This window comes from Gopherus evgoodei, chromosome 2 (assembly GCF_007399415.2).
Source record: "Gopherus evgoodei ecotype Sinaloan lineage chromosome 2, rGopEvg1_v1.p, whole genome shotgun sequence".
Taxonomy (NCBI): Eukaryota; Metazoa; Chordata; order Testudines; family Testudinidae; genus Gopherus; species Gopherus evgoodei.
The window spans coordinates 219,573,382-219,589,061 of record NC_044323.1 but is presented as its reverse complement, the minus strand read 5'-3'; the positions used below and the strand labels follow the sequence as shown (position 1 = coordinate 219,589,061).

At 37.8% G+C, this 15,680-nt stretch overlaps 1 protein-coding gene across 1 annotated transcript in view; it reads left to right on the top strand.

The window, feature by feature from the left end:
- Positions 1–15,398, top strand: part of LOC115646756 (ras-related protein Rab-10-like) — a 53,626-nt gene extending 38,228 nt beyond the window's left edge. The window contains 2 exon segments of the mRNA XM_030552996.1: positions 3,465–3,566; positions 14,264–15,398. Coding sequence (XP_030408856.1) covers positions 3,465–3,566; positions 14,264–14,341 — 180 coding nt within the window. The 3' untranslated portion in view covers positions 14,342–15,398.
- Positions 15,399–15,680: the final 282 nt, after the last annotated feature.

Sequence of the window (15,680 nt, the reverse complement as noted above, 5' to 3'; positions counted from 1 at the left end):
CAGAGATTCCACTCCAATCCCTCATTGGCTTCCTTCAGTGGAAGGAAATGATCCAGCCCTTTGTTCTCTTCTCCAAATTTCCAACTGTATAAACTAGCATAACCAGCAAGCCGAGGTCCTCAAGATAGCTGTGAACTCCATCTTTTCCTCACACTAACAGCGATAGAAGACATGTGTCAGGGAAATGCACTGGAACAAAGGAGCATAAATAAGTTAAATCAAATTCATTAACCTAAAAACTACACTGTCTTTTCCTTCTTTCATTTTTTTAACCATTTATTTTTCTTTTCTCACATCTCCAACTCATTCCATCTATCTCCATACTACTTTTTCCACATAAATGTTTGCTGTGTAGTCTCATATTATCTGTTCCTTTTCTTTCCATGGAAAGGAGCGTCTCCTTTCCTCTTATTTTGTCTTATCTCATTACTACTTGTCCCATTCTCTATTACTCACTGCCGCAAGGTGACTGGCCTCTTGAAGAGGAGTGGAGCCAGCCCCACCCTAGGCATAATTAATTAGCTACTTCCCAGCCTGAGAGGGTGGAACTAGGGGGTTAGGTAATAGTTTAACAGACACCAAGGCCTCATAAGAAGACTGAGAGAGATGTGTGGAGCGTGGAGCCATGGGGAGTGTGCAGATTCCTGTGGAAGTCCCTGAGCCAGGGTCTGCAGGAGGCTGGGTATTCCAGGGAAACAAAGTGCTCTGTACCAGAGCAAGGAAGGATGCAAGAAATAGAGCCCAGCATGGGCTAAGAATATTACTCCAAGGGAGCCAGCCTGGAGACTGTGTGCTCTATACCAGAGCCAGAAAGCCCAGGGGCTGGGAACAGGGCTCATAGGAAGGGCTGAGGAGAAGCCCTGGAAGAGCAGAATGACATTTTTGTTTGTTGGGACTTTTTAGTTTTTGTTTTGTTTTCCTGGAAGGGTTTAAGGTTGTTTGTGACTTGACTGGAGGGCTGAGCCACATCACAGCACTGACTGGTGTGCAGAGAGCTGAGAAGACTCATCTCTGGGTTAGGAAACTGAGACTGGGAGTGCCTGTAGCACTATGCTTGGACAGCAGGGACTGCTACACTCTGACACTCACCATCTTTCTCTCTCTAGTGTTAAAATGTCTCTGTCCCTTTACGCCCCTTCTTGTGTCTTTTTGTATTCTGTTGTCCCACCATGGTTCTTCGCATCTTTTTCTCATCCCTCTGAAATTCTTCCCCATAATGGTTCCTTTCCCCCTCTCCCTTTCGTGGTTTCATCCTTTTCCTACCTCCAAGTGGGGCTTTTGCTTCTAGTTTGAGGACTTAAGACCCTTTCCTCTTTATTACGTTTTATTTCTTCTCTCCCTAAAGGACTTCCTGCTGTTGAGGTGGAAGTTAGATTCTCTCTTCTTCAGCCCTCCATGGACCAGGTCGTCTTCTATGAGCTACACCTCCCTCTGGGGAGAGACTACCCTGGCAACTTGAAGTAGGCACTGGCTTTGCTGCAGGTGATGGGAATGGATGGGAGCCTGCAGGGACTGTAGCATTTGTAGTCTAAAACTTAGGAGCATGGTTATAGAAGAGGACTGTAAATAGTTGATGATTTTAAAGAAAAACTATGGTTCTGTAACTGGTTTATATGTTGAAGAGTTACTCCCTGATGGAAAATGCTAAAAACTTGTGTTTTAAATTAAGAAAACTGTAATCACTTGAAAAACTCCACTTTCCTGAGTCAAGTGGAGGTGTTGGGCTCCCAGACCCACAAAATTAACATTATATTTTTATCACATCACAGATCTCAAATTGATTGTAGCATTCCAAGACCCATATACCCAGCACAACCCTTAAAAGACCACCACCGGCAGCGCATATTACGCTTTAAACATGCTCCTCTGGATTTCAGGCCATGCCTGATACAACAAAAGATTCTATTCAGAATGTTTTGGGAATCACAGAAGTTGTGCAAGTTGTGGAGGCCTTGTCCTTTGTTTGTTGGTGCTGTAATAAAGAAGGAGGAAACCTGATGCATATTCTATGGGACTGTCCATCAGTCAGGCAGCTATGGAAAAAGGTATGCACATGAGTGAGATTAGGGCTTGGCCTCAGCAATCAAACCTAAACTGAAAATGATTTCCTAGGTTATGTATCTCCTGCGCTGGATTTAACTCCACCACAAAGACTTTGGTTCTTGAGGGCCACAATAATTACCAAGTGCATGAATTTTTAAAAATGGAGGAGTAGGGTTATGGCCAGAATAAAACAGTAATATTCAGACCTGTCTGAGTTAGCAGCAAAAGAAAGGATAGGTTTTTGATGTAGAGAGCAGTTAAATGAATTTGAAGAAATTTGGACCCCATTTCTTGATACATTTGGATAAAGAATATTGAGATAGCTCAAATAATTCCAGACTTCCATTCCACTTGACCTCTCCACTTTTACCCTCTCAATGGCTGCCACTTCCCCCATACCCAGCTTCGCTTTTTCCTATTTGTATCTTTTTTATTATTATTGTTACCTCCATCCTAACATGTTATGCCTGTGTAATATTGTCTGATTGTGTTTTTGTCTGGTTTTGTAGCTTTGACAAGCTGTAAAGTTGCATAATTGTAAAATTGTATTGAATAGCCTGTGAATTGTGCTGTATTTGTTAACATAAAAATGTAAGTCGTTTACCTTTTTGTATTTTTATTGAATTTTTATGAAAATTAATTTAAAAATGAATCTTAAAAATGGGAGAAAACTGAGATTATGCAATACACTAACTGGCTCTCCAAAATTAGGGATATACGAAGTTCAGGTGCTTCATATAACCCAGCTCTGTTCAATTTATGCTCCGTGTGTCTGATCCGGTGGGATTTAGCTCAGGGCCCATATCCCTATGCTGCAAATACAGACAGAAATAATTTTTAAAAAATTCCACAAGACTTAAACATATTATCCATTAACCTCAATGTTATCCTTTTTGGAATTGTATTACCATTTAGACTGTAGTGTCTATCTTTTTATATTGAATCATTTATTTCTGTAATCTAGAACTGGGTTCATTTTTACATCCTCATTTTCATATCTATAGATTTTTGCCAGATTTGAAACTGTACATTTTGCAGTCCAAATCTTCCTTCTCGATATTTTAAAAAGTTTCATTCAAACACAGCTGTATATAATCCATTCTCCATATCAATGAACAATTAGAGGCCCATTACCCTTTTATCTTTTAATTTGTGTATGAAGACAAATGTCAGAAAAAGCATCACTGCACGTGCAAAATGTATTAGTATGTTTTAAGAATTCCTGAGATTAGTAAATTGAGGATGCATATGAAATTCTATGAAATCGCATTCACTAAAGTTATGAATGCATGCTTTATTATTTATTATTAATTCAGTCTGTTTACTTGTATTGAAAAGTTGCTTTATCAAATATTTTGTTTTTATAAATAGTATTGTACATATGGATATAAGTCATTCCTTTACCTTTATTTGTTTTTCAGCTTGCATGGGAATATGGTATACCTTTTTTTGAAACCAGTGCTACAGATAACATAAATATTGAAGATGCCTTTTCAGTATTGGTCAAAGAAATATTGGACAAGGTAGGTTCCTTTTTGGGGGGAGGAGGCAATGCAATAAAACTTTTTTGGGACAAATCCTGTGGACAGAGTAAGTGCTGCGGAAGACCTTTAACACAGCAGAACCAGTTTGGTGAGCCTCTCTACAGGGGAATATATACCAGCTGTGTATCATGGAGCTGTGCTCTGTGGATGTGTCTTGTACTGTAGCACACAAAAAATTTGGGTTTGGGGAAGAGGTGGGGCTGGTGGATGTGCAGCTTTGCGGATTCACCAGCCACAGGCGCTTCTCCCGTGACTTGGGCCGGGAGTATAGAAGCTGTGGAAGAAGTTAGCCGTTTATTTTCAATTAGCGAATGTATAATCCACAATTTATAACACACGTGTGCAAATTATTTACATTGGTATTGCTAAATAAAGAGGAAAATAAATTCCTCTTTTGAAATTGCTAGGACTTAAAGGATTTCTGAGTTAATTAGCAATGGATTGCTGCTGTCAGAATCAGTCTCTCAGCCTGAAGGGTGTGGCAGTGTAAAGGTACTTACTACTGCATGATGGAGTCTGAGTGTCTAGAGCAATATTACAAAACACTGAATTATTAATTAGCTAAGACAATATTTTCCATCAAGGGATTTATTTTTAGATTGCAGAATATTGCTTTAGATATTAATGGATATTCTTCTTAAATATATTATCATTCATCACCAACATTAGTTATGCAAAATTAGCCTTCAGTTCAGAATAGTGTTGAAGTCATAATGAAGATAAATGAACAAAATTACTGGCAAAGTTGAAAATTCCAGTGTTTCGATTTAAATGGCCATACAGGGTGGTGTTTTATTAATTCAGCTGGACTATATGGGCCCAAAGGGTCAAAGTTGTTAACATAACCCAAGTCAGTGTCCAACATTACACAATTTCAGAAAGGTTTGAGGCTTGATATACAGAGACCTCAGCCTGCTTAGTACCATGGAGTAAACAGCATTAAAAATCCTTTCAACTGTTTATTAAAAATACAGAAAAGAGGGAAAAACAACATCCCTTGTTCCCTTTCCCTTTAGCTGGAAAGAATAGTTGGACAGTCTCTTGGGTGATATTACAGATGGTAATAATTATCCTTTGGGGAAAAGAGAAGAAGTTAGTAGAGATGGGCTGGAGCTGCTGCTGCTGCTTCCTTTAAAGTCTCATTTCTAGAAGACAAAACAGGACAAACACACACAAAAGGAGAGAGAAAAGAACAGCAAAGATAAAAAATGACAGTTCTGTCTCTGGTATTGACTTTCACTTGCAACCGTACTGCTGGAAATACATAGTGTACCAGAGTATGCAGTCTTGGCTGGCTAAGCCAGACTCTTATTAAACAGAAGGCAAAAGGAGAGAACTTGGAAAGAGAAGAAATCAGGTGGGGAAGGAAAGGAACACATGTTGTGGGGGTGGGGGAAGAGAGAGAGAAAATCTCACATCCCAGGTGGTGCGTGGGATTCAGCTGCAGCTGGTAGAGATGGAAAAATCATCTGGGTCCCTTTCTCTGGCCCAGTCTGGACAGAACATTTCTTGGGATCAGGGGAACCAAGGCTGGGGGTCCCAGGAGATGGTGGGGGTGGCAGCCACGATGGTGAAGTTTGCTGCAGTAGCCAGAGTTCCTCCCAAAGTCTCTTTTTCTTTTTTTCTTTTTTTTAAGGATCCGGAAAGGGAGTGATAGATGGAATAGCTCATCTGTTCATAATTTTGTCTACCAATTAGGTCTAATTTCTGAAACACCAATTTTAGTTCATTTATTTCCATTCTCCTTCTGTTTACTAGTCACAATCTTAATACAGTCCTTGAATTATCAGTAGGACTTTTTGTTTGTACTAACTCAATCTTTCTGTCTTACTTTTGCACCTTTAGTCAGCATTTGTTGTTGTAGATTATGACATTCCATGAACTTTCACTCACTTTTTACAGTTGCGCTCACAAGTAGGGTAATTCATAGACCTAATTATCACAATAGTGGTGAAACTGATCAGCTCAGAGTGAGACTGCTTCTAAATCAAGGACCAGTACTATCATACAACAGTACTAAGCTTATTACTGTCAAAAAAATCATTCACATCAGAAGAACTAACAGTAGGCCTCTTAAGATTTGGTAGAGTGTCTCAAATAGGTTTACTTTTATTTCTTTTGTAACCAAGGAATTTACTGCATGTACTTGAAACACAAAAGGATATTGTTTTAATGCTGTGGTTCCCAAACTTTAACAACCTGTGAACCCCTTTCACGAAAATGTCAAGTCTCGTGAACCCCCTCTTAAAAATGAATATTTCCAGGGATTTTCTCCTTTACCTGAGTATAAATTATAAAAACAGTAATCTTGGAAATATTGAATTTATTTTTGTGACATGTTTATTACACACTATGTATTCATTATTATTTATCAGTACAGTATTTTATTGCATTATGAAAATGGCAACACTCTTCCAAGATCTCACTTTCGTAGCTTGTATCACTTTGAATAAGCCTGTTATAAGACAAGGCTCCTATGTTTCATCAAGGAGTATCAGATGTGAAACAGCATGAAGGTATTTAAGAAGCCAATTCAAAGAGTTCCTCCTACACAACAATTCAGGTCTTGAGCACTCCAGGCAAACAACGCACATGACAACAAAGCTTAAACTTGTTCTTCATAATAATTTTAAAAACAATACTAGCTGCCTATTTAATTTTAAAAACAGCAAAAAATATCCACTTCCCTTTTCTTGTAAGGAGTCTTGAAGGTTAAGTCTCCTCAGTGTCCCATCCTGCTCAGGGTCCTAGGGACAGCTCTGTCCGCCATTAGGGAATTTTTCCCCGAGAACCCCATGTAACATTTCGTGAACCCCCAGGGGTTCACGAACCCCTGTTTGGGATATGCTGTTTTAATGTAATAGACATGTTTGCTGTTGCTGAGACATCTGAAGTTCAAATTACAGGTAAGCAATAACAGTTGTGAAGATTCACTAGCAAATTTATATATCAATATTAAACATTGAGGATTAAGGGGAACAGTTTTTTAATTCTAAAAACATTTATTCAAATACATCTTTGGTTATAAATGAAATGATTTTGATTGTCTCAGTCAGATTAATCGAGGACTCTTGTCTGTGCTGCAAAACAAACACATACATTAGCTAAACTAGTCATTAGCTTTAAAAGAAGCACAAATCCAGCATGGAAAAGGATAGGGAAACTGAGGTGAATTTGAGGAGTTGTTAGAAGAAGATGGCTCATCTTCTGTTCATAGTTTACCTATCATCATGCTACTTTACTTTCATTAGCACTTAAATATATTCCAACATTATTAATTTTGTGTGTAATTAAATCAAACGATGGTAATTTCAAGCCCAGGAGATAAAAAGATTTGGATATTGATACAGTGGGCCAATGCCTTTGTTATTTATGTTACAAAGGCATGATACTGGCTAGTCTCTCCCATGTTCTCCAGCATGAGGTGTGCAGCTTTTGTACTTTGCTTTCAACTGTGCAGCATACAGAAAAAGCCTTGTGTATTTTCTTTGTTGGCAAGGGGAGAGACCTTTAGGCTTTACTCAAGCACCCAAATGACTTTAAGAGCGTGAAAGCATGATCATATTATGTGAACATGCTGTAGTGTCACTGACAGAAGGGGGATGAAACATAAAGATCCTGTTTGAGTAGTCAGTATCTTTTATGAATAAAGAATAATAAGGTATGTTAGAATAACAGTGTCTCTGGAATTTTCTTTAAAGTAAGCAGAAAAACTACAAAATAATTAATAACTATTAATACAACTAGCTGCAAAGACAAATATATATTAAGCTCATATTTCTAGGGTGACCAGATGTCCCAATTTTATAGGGACAGTCCTGATTCTGGGGGCTTTTTCTTATACAGGCTCTTATACCGCCCACCCCGTTCCTGATTTTTCACACTTGCTGTCTAGTCACCCGGCGTATTTCTACATAATGTGTATTGTGTAGGACCTGAGAGACTTGGCTGCAGTCTATAAGGTGCCACAGGATTCTTTGCTGCTTTTACAGATCCAGACTAACACGGCTACCCCTCTGATACTTGGCTGCAATGTGTAATGACATTCAACTGTAAGGTTACTTGCATTCATGTTATTCTAAGTATGAGTTTAATATATTCACTTATCTTAGAAGATGCTCATTTTCTATAGTATAGACATGCTGACAGAGGTCTTAGCATGTTGAGAAAGCTATATGTCAACCATCTGTTTGACTAGAAGTGTGTAAACTTATTAATTTCCACTTGGTGTGTGTATGCTTGTGCAAAATGTTTTAATGAGAATTTGCAAATTTGCCAGTAGTAAAATTTCTTCTTTTCTGGAGATTTTTGAAATCCCTGATGGGTTAGCAGGTGCTTCTGTAACATTATTTTGGTCAGTGGTTTACCATCTTCCAGTGAAATTTGTTTTGTTGATTCAAATGAGGTTCTTCCTCACCTCAGTTTTATTTAGTTTTCCCATTTGACTGGTAAGGCAGAGTTTACAATAAAAACCTGCCTTCTGGTTTTACCAAAATTTTCAGGTACAACAAAATAATTTGCTTGTTCACAAAACAGTGAAACCTGGATGTACTGCTTGAATTTTAACCTCCCTAACTCTATGCTGGAGAAGTGAATGTAGTCAGCAATGTGACCAGTAACTGTGTAAAATGATGCCGTGCTGTAATCGACACATCAGGGACAGTAGTACATCTGTTTTATAATAATAAAACATTTATTTACCCATCATAAAATAAGGTAAAGCCCCACACAGTGTTCTGGTCCAAAATCGTTTCTCGAGGCACAGGTCTCTGAGTTCCCTTCCCTTTGGCCAATTGTGTCTATGGCATTGATCCTCCTATCCCAGGATACACACAGGAGAAGGGGGTGAAGACTAGATGCACCCCTGCTGGATATAGATAGGCCAGGGAAAGCATATTATCTCACACTAATTCCACAAAGGAAATCCCTTTTAAGAAGTTCCATGGGGAAGCCATTAGGGCCAGGTTGCCAGGAAGCAGGTGAGTTATGTGAAGAGCTGATGTAAAAAGCTGCAGAGACAAATATATTTGCAGGTTCACAGCAACAACTTTTTATTGGTCCTACAAAACCCAGGATTTCTGCTAAATATTCTTGAGCTCCATCTGCTGGCACTTTAGTAACTGACTATATAGTCTCTTCCTGCAACCGGAATGCTGGGGACCTATAATTTGTGCCAGATTCAGGGCTTCCTGGAGCTCTAAAATTAGAGCAGTTTGTGGTTTGAAGGACTCTCAAGTTGGAGGAAACATTGAAATGTGTTAAAACACATTGAATATTTGGGCCTCATACCATGGCAGCAAGTTACCTTATGTCAAAGTCTGCTACATCTTCCCTTGTGTTGTATTTTTATAGTGGGCTTGAGGCATATATTTTGTGCTCACTGGTATCAGATACTTAAAACAACATTATATAGACTTTTAAGTTGTGCGCCAGTTGTGAAAATCATTTTACAGTAAGGTCTCAATCTTGCAGCTCTCACATAAATTGTCTCAAAGTTAACTGATCACCTGAACTCATTACAACTACTCACCTGAGTAACAGAGGCAGGCCATAATTTTGAGAGTGGCTAATACATGGTTTTTTGTTCAATCCAAACAGCTATTATTAAATGACTTTATATTATTGAAAAAATCTTTAGTGTGAATTAATGTTTCTGACATTATTATTTGGGCTTGTCAGGTATTCTGAAAGTTTGCAGAGGCATGTTTACAAATAACAGTATTTTATTTATTCAGAATTCTTAAGAGTCTGGATTCAGATTTGCCTAAACCTGCTCGTTAGACAATGACAGCTGTTTAATATCACTGCTCATGGTTACCAAGTGACCCATCTTGCAATCATGAGTCACACATTAAACAAAACCAGAAAAAAATACAGTTAGCATTTAGATTTATGCATACTGTCATATGTTGCTGAGTTTAATGGCTGAAGATCAGTCGTCATCCCAAATAGCTTTTGACAAGAAAATTATAGTCTCTGTACTTAAGTCTGGTCTTTGTGGATTCTTGGTTATGACATCATATTAACTGGGGGGGAGGAGGAAAGAAACTATGTTTAAGCTCCCCTTCCCCCCCAAATCAGCAAAATAAATACCAGGAGCAATTGCCATTCTCTGAAGAATACAACAAAACTGTAAACAATGTTCTTCACTCCCCAAAAATACAATTAACCATCAAAACAAGTTTCTGTATTTAATAAACATGTATTTACTGAGCAAAAGAACTATCGAAACCGAGCACAATGTTTCTATCCAGTGTTTTCCTCTACTGAAGGTGAGAGTAACATATAAAGCTAATGATTGGATACTATTTGGATGAAAAGGTATCATTGTATGAACAGTACCTGCTGCAACCGTTTCATAATGGTTCTTTTATATTGATTAGGGATGTTTTTGATAATGAAACCTGAAAGATTATCTATTCAATTAATTTAATCTGTACTATATTTAATTAAATGCCCAAAGATATGTTAAAACAATGCATTATGATACAGTTTTTAGTTACATTACCACATAGTATTTCCTTATTCTGTGAACAGGACAGACTATACTCTGGGAGTGAATCAGGGTTGAGTAGTGAATGAAGCTGTTGTCTGTGTGGCCCATGCCTCAATTGTTGCACAAGAATAGCGTGTGGTAAATGAGGAAGGGAACTGAAGAGAAAGGAGAGTCTTGTTGTTAAGGCAGTTGCATGCCATTCTGGAGAACTGGATTCTATCTCTGGCTCTGTCACAGAGTTCCTGTGCGGTGCTGGGCAAGTCACATAAAAATTTTTACAGGTGAGCAGTGTGTGTTCCTCACTGGGTTCCTCTGGGTACACAGCTTGAGCCACCTGGTCTGATTGTAGATATGCAGTGTGTGCTCACAACTGCAGATGTGGTCATTGGGAGCTCTGCTGTGAACATACGTAGAGTGCTATTAAATGCCATGTACTCTGAAAAAGCAGACTCTGGGCTTCTCAAATTTTCAGACACTCTGTTGCGAATTTGATCATTTTTGCTTTAATCGTTGTACATCAGTTCCCTATGTGTCAAATGGGGATAATAATATCCCCTCAAAGTGGTATTGTGAGGATTAATGAATTTGTGTTTATAAAGATCTCAGATACTACAATGACAGCATCTAGAAAAGCCCATGAAGAAATTAATAATTCTGCCGCCAGTACAGGATTTGAATGGTGTATGAAATACCTAATTCGTGGGTCTACATATTACATGATTGATTATAAAAAGAAAAGTCAACTGGTGCTCATTCAGTGAGTGCTGCCCTGTACACTGGATGTGGCCAAAGGTCTGATGGAAAAACTAGTATATGATCCTAGAAATCTGTTGGCCACGGAAAAATGCAGAATTTGCATTTTTACAGAGAATCCTTAGTTTTTACATTTTGTGGGGAAAAAAAACCAACAATAATAGAACCCTGTTTATCCAAGCCCCCATTATCTGGGTCTCCACGTTAACAAAAAAAGGGCTGAACTCCACCGCTCAACATAAAAGTATTGGGCATATGTAAGAAATACAAATTGCAGTTCTATTAATTATATTTTATTATAATGATTGATGGCACTGGTGGGCTTCAAACTTGCTTAAAAAGTGTAGATATATCAAAACATTGTGTTCAACAATACCTATATAGTGGCTAGGGAAACTAAAATTGCATTTTAAACATGAAAAAACACCAATTTTTATGGGGGGGTTTAATCAGAATTTTGAGCCTTTTATCATGGAAAACTAGGACCCCTGGTGATCATGTAGCTAAAGACCATCATAATGCATGCATACATACAGGAGAGCAGAATAAAGGTTGCAAAGACAGCCTTCATTCTGGTATTTCCTAATTATTGAGTTCTTGACTTTGCAATCTTAACATTCTTTTAATGTTGGGAGTTTTATGTAATTTCCTATGTTTTTAAAGAAAAACTTAAACATTGAAAAAACAAAATTTCCATCATGTGAATCCATATGGACCTTGCATATTGGTCTTCAGCAGAGTTGGGGTGCTTACATATGACAGAGTCCTACCAGCTGTCCCTTGAGTTAACTGAGTAACTGGTAGCAGTAGAAGGCTGTTATCTTCTATGAGGACCTGCCCCAGAAAGAGATAAAGACACACTTTGTGGGTTTTACAGCTGTTTACGGTGAATAGAATGTTGAGACTCAGAAATAATGGATTCAGTTCCAGGTTCTGTAGTGGAATGTTTTCTAGTAGTTATAAACACTTGTTCCCCCTTTCCCTATCCATTTCTACTCCTAACCCATTCCCCTGCTGCCATATTCAGCTCCTGCTGATTCCAACTCCAGTCCCACCCTGCTGAACCATTTTAGCTGAAACTTTAAAAAAAACCAAACCATAAGGCAAATATCCAACACTTAATTTCTTATGCCCTTTGAAATCTAAGTTCATACTGTATAGTCTCCCAGACATGCCTATCAATTGTTCTGCATTTTGCAGGACGTTTTTCAGTCATTTTCTGGCCCAGGTCCATGCTTTGAGTTCCATGATGCTTATTCCCTCAAAGAGGTAAAGAGAGATCCCTTTCAACAACTGGCCTCTGTAGCAAGAAACATGTAAGTATTGCTGCTGGCAATGGTTCTCAACTAGGGGTACGTAGAGGTCTTCCAGAGGTACATCAACTCATCTAGATATTTGTCCAGTTTTACAGCAAGCTACATAAAAAGTACTAGCGAAGTCAGTACAAAGTAAAATTTCATGTGGACAATGACTTGTTTATACTGTTCTATATACTATACACTGAAAAGTAAATACAGTATTTATATTCCAATTGATTTATTTTATAATTATATGGTAAAAATGAGAAAGCAAGCAATTTTTCAGTAGTAGTGTGTTGTGACACTTTTTTTATTTTTGTTTGATTTTGTAAGCAAGTAGTTTTTAAGTGAGGTGAAACTTGGGGTACACAAGACACATCAGACTCCTGAAAGGGGAACAGTAGTCTGGAAAGGTTGAGAGCCACTGGCTGCTGGATTCAGAGAGAAAGTGGGGGACTCCTCTTGGATGCATGTATGTCTCTGTGTATCATTGCTTTCTTGGTAAACAAGCCAAGCAGAAAAGGAAAGAATAGTAAGTAAAGAAATTGGAAACCATTTTTTCTTTATCTGCATAACAAAAGGTCCCATGTTTTTATCCCCTCATTCCGGGATTCAGTGTCCCACCTCTCAGGGACTTAAGATGTTTGCTACAAGTACACTGCATAACTGGTTTTGATTGTTTTTCTTGTCAGTATTAATTGCCCAATTTAATATATCTCATCACTTACAGGAAGTGCCTTAGGCCAAAACCTTGCGCTGGGATTATTATCTTCTCTTAATGTTAGTAAATAAATGTTTTACTATTGTACAATGCTGTTTTGATGGTTTTACTTCTATTAAGCCTGAGTTAATTAAATGCTGGGAGTTGCTTGGATTAAAAAAGCAATTGGCTAGCAAAACTAATGAACTATAATGTATATGCCAAGGTAAGTTAACTTCCTTCATAACAATAAAGGGTCTGATTCATTTTTTTTAAAGGATGCTGAACACCTGCAACTCCCATTGACTTCAACTGGATTTGCTGATGCTCAGCTCTCTGCAAAGCAGGCCCTAAACAAGTCCATTTCATTTACTGAAATATGAGTTTAGGACCTTTGATCTCCTGGGCTCAAGTCACCACAGCTGGACAGAAAGGAGCAATTGTTAATCCTGGCTCCAGAAAGGCCCTTGTTTCTCCAGGAGAGTTATCATTGAGGAAGGGTGGGCATGTTTCACATTACTTGTCTCTTGTGGGGTTCTGCTAGTTTAAGTTATTGTTTGAATTCCTTAGCAGCTGAGGATGCATTGAATTGGCACATCCCTGCCTGGAACTGCAGAGCCCCCCTCCACCCCAGTAGGAGTTGTGTGTGTGCTTTGTGCTGCTGGATCCCTTCCTTTGAGCTGACTTTCCACCAATGAGAGGGATGAGATGAAACAAATCCAATTTCTCAGAGCTGAGGGAGTTTATAATACTTCCTATTACTGTACAGTAAATTAGGAAAAAATTGGCAAAATAAGTCAATTCATGAGTACCACTGTAGAGGATCTCTGAAGATTGGGGTTTTAGAGCATAAAATCCATTTCTACTTTTAAATTAAATGTGAAAATGAGTACTGATATTTGTGCACATCACAAAACTACCATACCATTTGTCATAGCAAAATCTGATGCTTATTTAAAGTCCTAGATGACACTAGGGCTAAATTGCTCACGAGGGAAAGCTCTAACTTATACATGCAGTCAGTAGCATTCCCTACATGAGCAAGTACCACTCCGTGAGTAGAGATTTACAGGATAAGCTCATGACTTGTGATATCTTCTCAGAAGACCATACATGCCCACCTCTAGGATCTTTCAGGACTCAGAAAAGAGGCTAGAGTCAAGTATAGTATGAGAATGTCCTATCAGCCTGTCACTTCCATGGGCACTAGACTCATCCAATTTATTAGAAAACTCCCTAAAATATCCAGCCTTTCATTTGACTCTTCAGAGCTAGAAATATATTTAGTAACACACTAAAATGTTTTATAAAGCTAAAATATGTGATGGGCTGCCTTGAGTCCACTCATGGAGAAGAATATTCAAGCATCTGTTAATGTAGTGCAGCTGCATTCATCTTAATGCTATGTTCATTTTAATTTGTTTTGCAGAATTCCTGCATATTGTGTGACTTAGATGTGGTTGATCTAAATGAAAGTAAGAAAAAGAGAACTTGCTGCCAATTGTGAAATGTCACCTGCACTTCTGTCTTACTTCGAGAAGTGTTAACGATTTCATAGGAATACACAAAGGTGTTAAAATGAATTTGATTATTTAGGCAATTTGTGTATGTTACAGAAATCTTGCTGCTGTAAGTATTGACATTTACAATGCAACAGTACTGTATATACATGAATGTTCTATTTCCTAGTTTTTAAAAGTGAAGTTAAATCAATTATTTGCATTTAGGACCTTTATGACCAGCACAGTGGGACTATTCATATATGCCAGTGTTTGCAGGAATGGGACCTAAATGTACAATCCTTCTCTTGTTGAAGTTAATAACTGCCTTAATTTTTTTCTTTGTCTGTCTCTTCACATAGTGAACCCTATAACAAAGGGCCCCTCAGACATGCAACCCTCAGATCTAAATGACCAATTTAAAATATTCCCAAAGTTTCTAATACAGTCTGAATTAAGTTTAAATTAGAGACATTATCAATTAAATTAGAGACCATAACTGAGATTCTGCCGTGTCCTTGGGTGGTCGCTTAACATACATTTCTGGATTGTTTTGGGGTGGGTTTTTTTTTAAGGTGGCGGGGGGGGGAATTGGTTGTTTGGTTTTTGTTTGTTTTTTTCCAGTGTAAAGAGTTTGTATTGTTTTGTAATACCAGTGCAAAACAAGGTGTAACAGGACCAAAAGAGAAAAGAAAAACTTATCTAATGTACATACATTATACAGACAGACTTTAGAATGAAGAAAAAAACAGAAGTTGATAAATACATGTATTTACACTAATGTAATGTTACACACTGTGTGCAGAACACCAAATCAATTATTATTATTTATTGGGACTCTCAATGCTAAGAAAGACTTCATCATGTTACACATGGATGAATGCATCCTCGTAATTTGTACATCAGAACAATGGAATGTTTCCAGTGGTCAATAGATTGCTGATAAGAAGTTTATAGCCTTGTAAAATAATAGTAGTGGAATATTTTCAGGATGTTAAAGTTTTCTAATGTTCTTATCAATTTGTTCCTTTATACTAGATGATCTGAGTATTAATAAAAGTATATTCAGTGGTAATTAAGTTTTTGTGGCCTTTTAATCTATACACTGTCACTTTCTCCCAGTATAAATACATTGAAAATCTGATTCCTGCTCTAAGTAGAACCCATTTTTGTACTGATATTATAGCACTGACTTCAGTGGAGTAATTCCTGATGTTTACAAGTATAAGAAGAACAGAATCAGATCCTGTGTGTTCTTTTTTTATTAAGAACAACCACTTCACACACACACAAATCAAATAAAGAATATTAAGCTGAGGGAGTGCTGTTGATTTGTTTTGATTTGGT